Raw genomic sequence first — 8,887 nt, forward strand, 5'->3', positions numbered from 1 at the left:
TGGTAGATTATCTGTGTAGTGTTGTGACTGGTGCGTTTTTTGAACTGCAGTGAAGAAAGAATGGTTTTACCATGGTTTTAGAATGGTGGATTCAGTTTTGTAATTTTGTTTTTTGAAGTTTTAACATTGTAATTAAACTGGGTATGAGGAACCCTTCCAGGGTGTGTTTGTTGGGCAGGAGGAGGATTTGGAGAAGTGGTAAAAGAATTTAGTTTATGTATATTTTTCTAATGATTTTTCTATCATCTTTCCTTGTAGAGAGATGCAAAGTTGTTAATAAGAGGGCTGAGGTTTCTAATGGTGTGTTCTGAATGTATAAGTCCTAACTGGTATATAGGTGAGTAAAAAGCAAAAGGTCATTTTGTAAACTGTAGAAATGTGACTGTTACCAGTGTGATGCTGTTATTTGGGCTGTGACAACAGGCAAGCAGGTGTTGATGCACAAATTGTTTTAATTTGTTATGTGTTTCTGCAACCTGGGGTTTGTTTCAATGAAAAAAAAGAGGTGCCCAAAGTGTCAATAGTGCACCTTCAAAAGTTTGATTCTCTCTAACAATGAGGTGTTTCTTCCAGGCAGACAGAACCCTTTCCTGAAGGCTGTTTTCTTTTATTAAAAACACCTCAGAACTTATCTTTCTGTTTTATTACAAGGAGACGTAAAAAACAGGGGCCCTTGTTTAAGATGGTATTTTTCAGATCTGGATTTGGTACTGCTTTTACTGGGAGGTTTTTTTTTTAGATGGCTGGTGGTTTTGGGTTGGTTTTTTTTGAGAAGTTAGGTATCCTTCCTCCTCCTGCCCGAGACATTCTGGTAAGTAGGAGTGCTCATTTATTTATTATTTTTTGTGTGTGGAACTAGAATGATGGGGATCAGTATTTATGCAGAAGACACATTGTGTGATCACTAGCTACTTCATGTATGCTTGTGATTAAAAAGTATTGTCGCAGTTCTATTGAAGATTTTTTGCAGGCTGAGGAGGATCCTGCTCTAATAACCTGTTGAAACTGGAAGTTTCACTTTCAGCTTTACATAAAAATTCATAAATCAAGCATATGCTTTGTCTAGTCTATCCTTGTGTGTTTATCCATCCACTGCCTTTGCATTTGACAGATGTGCTTTACCCCTAATTACTTTGTTAGAACAGCAGCTTGTTTCATAGAATTGCTTGATTAAGTTATGGGCATGCACAGCCTTTTTTAAACAATGTGAAATCACAGATCAGTTGACAAATTTGAATGGAACTTGAAGACCAGATTATAGATGAAGGTCAGAGAAGTATCTCAATAGTTTGAAGATACTTGAACTTGCAGAATTGGAGTGTTGAGACAGTACAAAACACGCCTGGCACAATTGTTAGTTTATGGGCAGTGCAGAAATGGTGGACATAGATAATGTGTTCTATATATCCTTGCAATTATGAAAACTTAAAATATGCTACAGCTATACCTGATAGTGTCTAGACAGCCAGATGAAGTAAATAGTAAAGCACAGAGCTATAAGATGTCACTGTTTTGAAGAAGTGATATACACAGAAAAACCAGGGTGAGTAAGGGAGGAGTCCTTGGTCATTCACATATTAAAAAGAAAGAGAGAAACAGACTGGAAATACTTTGGCAGGTAAAGTCTCCTTGTAACTGCCAATCTAGTGCAATGAAACACTGAACTGGATCTCCTTTGGAGAGATTTGCAGTTAAATGTTACTTACATCCAGTAAATTTATGAAATGAGCAGAGATTGTATAAATGACACGAATTGTTTTCCACTCTTATGTTTTATTTGGGCATAAATACTTTTCTTGGAGAAGAAATACAGTTATCTTCCTGGTCGTCTGTTCTGTCCTGTTATGCGTCCCTGCATGTCCATGTCATGTTGTGCCTGCGCCCTGCCCCCCGCCCAGTTTTCTGATATAATTTTAATTTTCTTGTGTTATTCTGGGAACAGCTTTCTGATTATGAAGTATTCTCAAGTGATAAAATTAGTCTAGCCACAAGAGCAAGTCAAGAGGTACTTTTTTCAGATGTTACCTGAACATGTCTTTGCAAAGGGAATTGTGTCAATTCATGACTCGTAAAAGATGACATTGTCAACTAATTCCTTATATGAAATTTGTTTTCAAAATGCTTTAACAATTTTAACAGATAAAAAATATGGCAAATTATCAGGCTGATCTTACTCCTTTTTTTTTGCAGACAGGATGGCATCTCTGACTCCCTCACCAAACATGGTAGATATGAATCTGAAGATAACTCATATAGAATGCCATCCCGAGTGCTTGGTTGTAGTGTTCCAGGGTCAATACAAGGCAGGATGTGAGCTTGACTATTACATACTACAAAATGAAATACAACGTGTATTCAAAGTAAAACATAATGTTTATGTTGGTGGATCTTGTTTGGTGGAAGACGCAGAAGGAAAATGGCATAGAGGAAGAGTTCTGGAAAAGAGAGAGAATACCTGTGAGGCTTTTCTTATAGACACTGGGCAAGTGCTAGTGGTTGAGGAAACACATCTTGCTTCTGCTTGTGATGAATTGTTTCAGCTGCCTCCAAAGGTGGTTTTGGGTGTTTTTGCAAGCATACTTCCTCTTGGAGAAAAATGGGGTCCGAAAGCCATTAACTACTTTTCATCTCTGGTAGGATTACAGATTACGGGTCATGTGAAAGCTGTTATACCATACCAACTGTTTATTCTAGAAGTCCCAAAGATTATTAGTGATGTTCTTGAACTGCAGTTAGGAAAATGTATTGATGCAGATTCATTTTGTCTTATTGTGGAAGCGTTAAGAGCGTTTCCCCAAGAAATGCTTTGTAAGAGAGTGCCACAATTGTTGCAACAGAAGTATCCAGTCAAGGAGTTGCTTACTTTCAGTAATTCTGAGAAACCAACAGATTTTTGGCCAGTTCCAGATGATCTCTTTCCTCGTCTACCTGTTGGCAGTAAAGAAAATGTAAAAATAACCGTTGCAGTAAGCCCGAGTAAATTTTACTGTCAGATACAGAAATGGCAGAAAGAGCTGGAAGATTTGACAGGAGCTATGCATTTGTACTATGAAGCTATCAGTACAGAAAATAATAAATCTTTTGATAGTTTAGGGCTACTCTGTGCTGCCAAAAGGCAAAATGGACAATGGCATAGGGGAGTGATAAAACAACTTCTCTCTGACCGTGTGGAAGTCTGGTTTATGGATTTTGGCAATACTGAAGCTGTGCCATCTAGTTGTGTTCAGAAACTTAAAGCAGAGTTCATGGCATTACCAATGATTTCCTTTCCATGTGTGCTGTCTTGTTTTGGTAGTCAGGATGAAACAGTAATAAAAATTCAGCTGAAAGAACTTATACAGGCCTTGATAGGACAAACTTCTGTGTGTGTCCATGTTGATTTATTCAATGACATTAAACGCTTGTATTACATTACGCTGCAAAATCAAGATCTTGAAATTAATGCTAAGCATCCAGAAAACCTGAATGAGGCAGCCACATCATGTGTCTCGCTTTTGGAAACAAAAATCACAAATATTGCTGTAAATGACAAACCATGTGATGAGAGATACAGTTCTTTTAAGAATTGTACTGGAAAGAAACATACAAAAAACTGCATACCTGAATGGGATATTTCTTTGTCAAGCTACTGCAAAAGACTAGAAATGCAAATGAATTCTTTCCATTGTGCTTTTGTGGTATATATCGTAAATCCATCTGACTTCTGGATTCAAACATGTGAATATCAGAATGAATTTAAAGCCTTGATGAAAAATATTGCCGACACGTATAATCAATGTGGAGCTGATGAAATGGTACTTAAAAACCCAGAACCTGGATTGCTGTGCTGTGCCCGGTATAGCAAAGACATGCATTATTATCGGGGTGTTGTCATTGAAGTGCTTCATGTAAATGTTACTGTTTATTTTCTGGACTTTGGAAATACAGATGTAGTGCCCTGTTATGATGTGAAAACATTGCTTCCTGAGTTTTCTGATTTACCTGCTTTAGCTATGTGTTGTGCACTTGCTTGCACGTTTCCTGTTGACGATGTGTGGGTTAAAAAGGAAACAGATTTCTTCAAAGGTATTGTGTTTAACAAACTACTCCTGCTTCATGTTGTTGGAAAGCAAAACAACAAGTATATTGTTAACATGCAGTATAAGAATGGTTTGCAGCAGGGAGATGTTGCCACATGTATGGTTCAAGCTGGATATGCTGAATACTGGGAAAAGACACCAGATTCTGTTCTAAACTTGGCAAAAAAAAGTCAAGCCCTGAATACCCACAAATTTAAAAAAAAAAAAGTAAATGCACAGAGCATCTGTAATACTTGTAAAAATAAGGTATCTGGAAATGGAGAGAGATTTCGGAAGGGAAAATCATTAAGTGTGCCTTCAGTGCTGAGAGAATCTGTTGTGCTGTCCTGTTTTGGAAAAGGTGCTATTTCTAAAAGGCGTAAATCAGTATGTGAGAAAAAATTATTTTATAAAGAGTTCGTGTTTAAACCAGGAGCTGTTTTTGAAGTGGTGTGTTCTTACATTGTTTCCCCAGCAGATTTTTCATGTCAGTTGCAAAGCAAACTGCCAGAGCTAAATAAATTAATGGAACAAATTCAGACTTACTATAAAGAGCATAACAGTCCTTACAAAAAGGAACAGGTTGCGTGTATTGTTAAATGTCCCAAAGATGGGAAGTGGTACAGAGCAACTGTTGTGCAGCACATATCCACAAATGAAGTTGATGTGGTTTTTGTAGACTATGGTTATCGGGAAAGAGTTTTACTTAAAGATCTTCAAGCTGTTCTTCCAGATTTCCTAACTTTGGAAAGTCAAGCGTTTCGATGTGCACTTAAAAATGTACCCTTACAGATTGACTCACTTAATTGGTCTGAAGAAATGCGTAGACATTTTGAAGACTTCATTTCTGCTTCTAGAGGACCACTGACTTGCATCATTTGTGCTCTTATTCTTGTAAGACCCAACTGTTTATGCAATATAGTTGACTTACAGACTCCATTTACTAGTGCAGAGGAATTCCTCAGAGGATGTGGTCTCACCCAGTCTGAATATATTGGTCTGAGAAACCTCACATCTTTGGGTTCTCTGTACAGTTTTTGCTACTCATCTTTTAATATAAAAGTTGGAAGTGAGGAGGAGGTTTATATAACTCACGTACATAGTCCTTCAAAATTCTATTGTCAGCTTAATCGAAACACTGAAACTATAGAGGCATTGATGGAGAAGGTTAGTGCCCTAAGTAAAATGTCAAATAACGCGAAATATGATGGTAGCAATACGCGATTATGTATAGCCAGATACTTTGAAGATGGTCTCTTTTATAGAGCTTTGGCTTTTCCTGTGGAATCGACATCCTATCTGTGTGCTGACTTTGTGGATTTTGGAAATAAGAATATGGTAGAGAGAGACCAGTTGATGCCTATTCCAGACTCTGCCACTGACCTAATATTCACACCCATGCAAGCTATTAAATGCTCTCTGTCAAACCTTAGGGAGACAAAAATTCCAGCAAGAGTTACTAGATGGTTTGAGGAAATGTTCCTTGGTAAACTGCTGAAGGCTGTAATTGTATCCAGAGAATCAGATGGACAGATTGTTGTGGAGTTGTATGATGGGCAGCTCAAAGTCAGTCAGAAAATTAAAGAAAAAATATTGGAAGAATTGGCACTGAAAAATCACACGGAACAATTTGTTGGAAGTAATGGAAGAGTGATATGTCGCATGGAATATGACAAAGAAATTAATAAAGTAACTGTTAAAAATTCTGGAAGAGTTAAATCAAAAACTGAAGTGAAATGCCGAGTATATGATAAATATTATCAGACAGATATTGGACAGAATTTTGAAGATGAAGAGCAAACTGCAGGTAGCACACAAAAGTTGTGTAGTGGGTCCTTAAAACCACTAACTTTACAGGACAGTGAAGAACCATGTTTTAGAAATACTGTCAGTGCTGTCCAGGAGAACAGAGAGGAGGCTCTGGTTGGAGAGCCTGCTTCTCAATCACTCTGTCATCCTGCTTTAAATTCAAAGGAAATAACTGTAAATGCTCTCTCTGAATCTCATAATGAAAGACTGAATTATACAGGTCAGCAGGAGAGGAGTAACGAAAATATACCTAAATTAATCAGTCTTCCTCAATGTGATATTCGGGTGGATTCTGAAGTAGCAGGGTATATTTCTTACATGAATAGTCCATCACTTTTCTATGTTCAGCTCGCAGAGGATGAAAAGGTAATAATACAACTAGTGGAAGAATTAAATGAAAGCATTGCGAATATAGGTCATGAAAATTGCTTGGATGATCTCATGGTAGCAGAGCATGACACTGATTGTTTTTACTACAGAGCAGTTACTAAAACTCTGAAATCGAGAAACTCCTTTGACTTCATTGACTATGGTCATGCAGCACTTGTAAGTCCTTCAAAAATCTGCAGGATTCAGAGAAAGTTCTTAACTTTGCCGAGGCTCAGTGTTCATTGTTTCCTTAGCAGAGTAAAAAGTGTTCCTGATGAAAGCTGGACTAACAAAAGTACTTCCTATTTTGTAAGCAAAATAAATAACAAGCCAGTTGCTTCCAAGTTCTTACAGCAACATGGAGAGCAATGGGAAATAGATGTAATTTGTGATGGAAAGTCTATGTCTAATGACCTTCTACAGAAAAAAGGCAGGGCAAGGTCGCAGAACACACCAATGCATAATCAGGAAAATAGGCCAAAACAAATTCTGGTTACAAATGGTAATCCTCAAGGCAGAAAGTCTAGGAATGGTTTAGGTGGTCAAAGTAAAATTAAAGCTGTTAAGATGAAAAATACTTCCAAAACACCCTTAAGTGTTGTTCCTCAAGATCTAAATTCTGGACAGGTAGAAGGAGCAGAAGTAATTAATATTTCAGAGAGTGGAGAATTTCATGTACAGTTACTTAGAAATTTGCAAATACTACATGAGTTAAATGTAATGCTTGTCAAAGAAGCACAAAGAAGTGATTTGCTTAGAGTGGATGACATTGAAGAAGGATTGGAATGCATGACAAAATCTGAAAGGAACTTGAAGTGGTATCGATCAAAAGTGATAAAGAAATTTGTCAGGGAGAACTTAATGCTAGTTTTTCTCATGGATTATGGCAAGTGTGAGATGGTGTCTTTAAATAATGCAAAGATACTCAGTGATGACATTAAAAGTATTCCTACACAAGCTGTGTTTTGTAAATGGGTTTGGTTTAAAAAACTGAAGAAAATTCAATTTGTCCATATAGTAAATACACTCCTGAATTGTGAACTAAGGATCTTGTTTTTGAGATACTTGGAATCTTCTCATATCTGGGAAGTAGATATTTTAATAGGGGAAATTCTGCTTCAGGAGTATTTGAACCAGCCCTTAAGTCATTGTCAGACTGTTGTTGGACCAGAAAAATCAAGGAATAATAATAAAAATACAGACTCTAAGGATTTTGATACATCATTCAAGATAAATTCAATCGCATGGATGCTGCTACAGAGTGGCAGAAGGTATCCTGGGTTTGCAACTGCAGTTACGGATCCTTCAAACTTCTGCATCCAGTTTGAAGTCTTATTTGATTGCATGAAAAACTTGTCTTTGCTGCTCTCTGACCTTCCTGACAACTTGCCAGCTCTGCCAAAAGAACTTGTGGCTCCTGGTGCTAGCTGCTTGATCAAGTTTGGACTGGAAGCACAGTGGAACAGAGCAGAAGTTAACGATGTAACAAGTCAGTCTGTTGTTCTTACGTTTATTGATTATGGCTTTCTGAAGATCATCCCGTACTCTGATATCCATAAACTTAAAGTTATTCCAGAAAGCCTGTCTTATTTACCACGCTTGGCACACTCTTGCTCTTTACATGATACAGTTCCTGCCAAGGGGGAATGCTGGAGTGATGAAGCTAAACTTCTGTTTCAGAAGCTTCTTAGTAAACCGGGTCTGATATTTCAATTTAAACACTATGGATCTGAAATGAAATTAGAGGTGGATGTTCTGTATGAGGAGAACAGTCTAGCTCATGCCTTAATTGCTGCTGGCCATGCAGTCTACTCTAGAAGTAGGTGCTGCCTCATTCCAGTTGGCAGAATTATATCAGAAAAAACAGATTTGCAGACTAAGTGTCCAGATCCTAGTAACTGTGCTTCCCTTTGTGAACCAGATTATAATTATGAAGAAAACTCTTACTTTGCTGACAGAAATAAAGCAAAGAAGTGAAACCAAAAAAGTGTCCAAAGCATAGGTATCTGTGATTAAGTTTCAAATAAAGAAGTCTGGTAAAGTGGGTGCTGGAACATCATTACCCTCATGGTTCATATAACACTGAAAGAAAAGAAAAACTGCAAAAGATGGACAATACTGTGAAGAAGTTGGTTTTTTTCAGCATTGTGATGATAAAAGTAAAATTGACTTAATACAGAGTAAATCTGCTACCAGAAGCACTGGTTGAGACTTGTGATTCTGATGCTCCACAGTCTAGAAAGACAGCGTGAAGATATTGTCAAAAGAATTATTTGAATAATAAGTAGACTGCAGTTAGGAAAGTACTTCTTCAAGGCATTAAAAAAAAAAAAGATACAGATACTGCTCTTGCTATATTTTTTTTTTTCTCCAAGATCTCTTGTTATATTTACTTAGACAGTCATGGTTTTGGCAAATCTTTCTGTCAGAATGCTTTTACAATTTGTGTGTGTGTATATATATATAAAAAACTTTATTTGTCATAACATCTAGTTTACAGTGGTGGTGTCTCCTTGTTTTGGATGCTCAGAAAACAAAGAGGCCAGGCTTACTCTTTTCTTTGTTTCTAATTCCAAAGTCGCCCTGAGAGTATCTTTTCTCTTGTTAAGAGAAAGTGTAGTAACAATAAGCCAAAAACTTGGGTTCCTGTT

At 37.2% G+C, this 8,887-nt stretch overlaps 1 protein-coding gene across 1 annotated transcript; it reads left to right on the forward strand.

Annotated features, from left to right (window-relative positions):
• The first annotated feature begins 2,192 nt into the window (after positions 1-2,192).
• On the forward strand, positions 2,193-8,213 carry TDRD15 (tudor domain containing 15). Its single transcript, XM_009809331.2, has one exon. It carries the CDS (start codon positions 2,196-2,198, stop codon positions 8,211-8,213), a length of 6,018 nt encoding a protein of 2,005 aa, XP_009807633.2. The 5' UTR covers positions 2,193-2,195.
• The last annotated feature ends 674 nt before the right edge of the window (positions 8,214-8,887 follow it).

The sequence above is a fragment of the Gavia stellata genome, chromosome 2, assembly GCF_030936135.1.
Source record: "Gavia stellata isolate bGavSte3 chromosome 2, bGavSte3.hap2, whole genome shotgun sequence".
Classification (NCBI taxonomy): domain Eukaryota; kingdom Metazoa; phylum Chordata; class Aves; order Gaviiformes; family Gaviidae; genus Gavia; species Gavia stellata.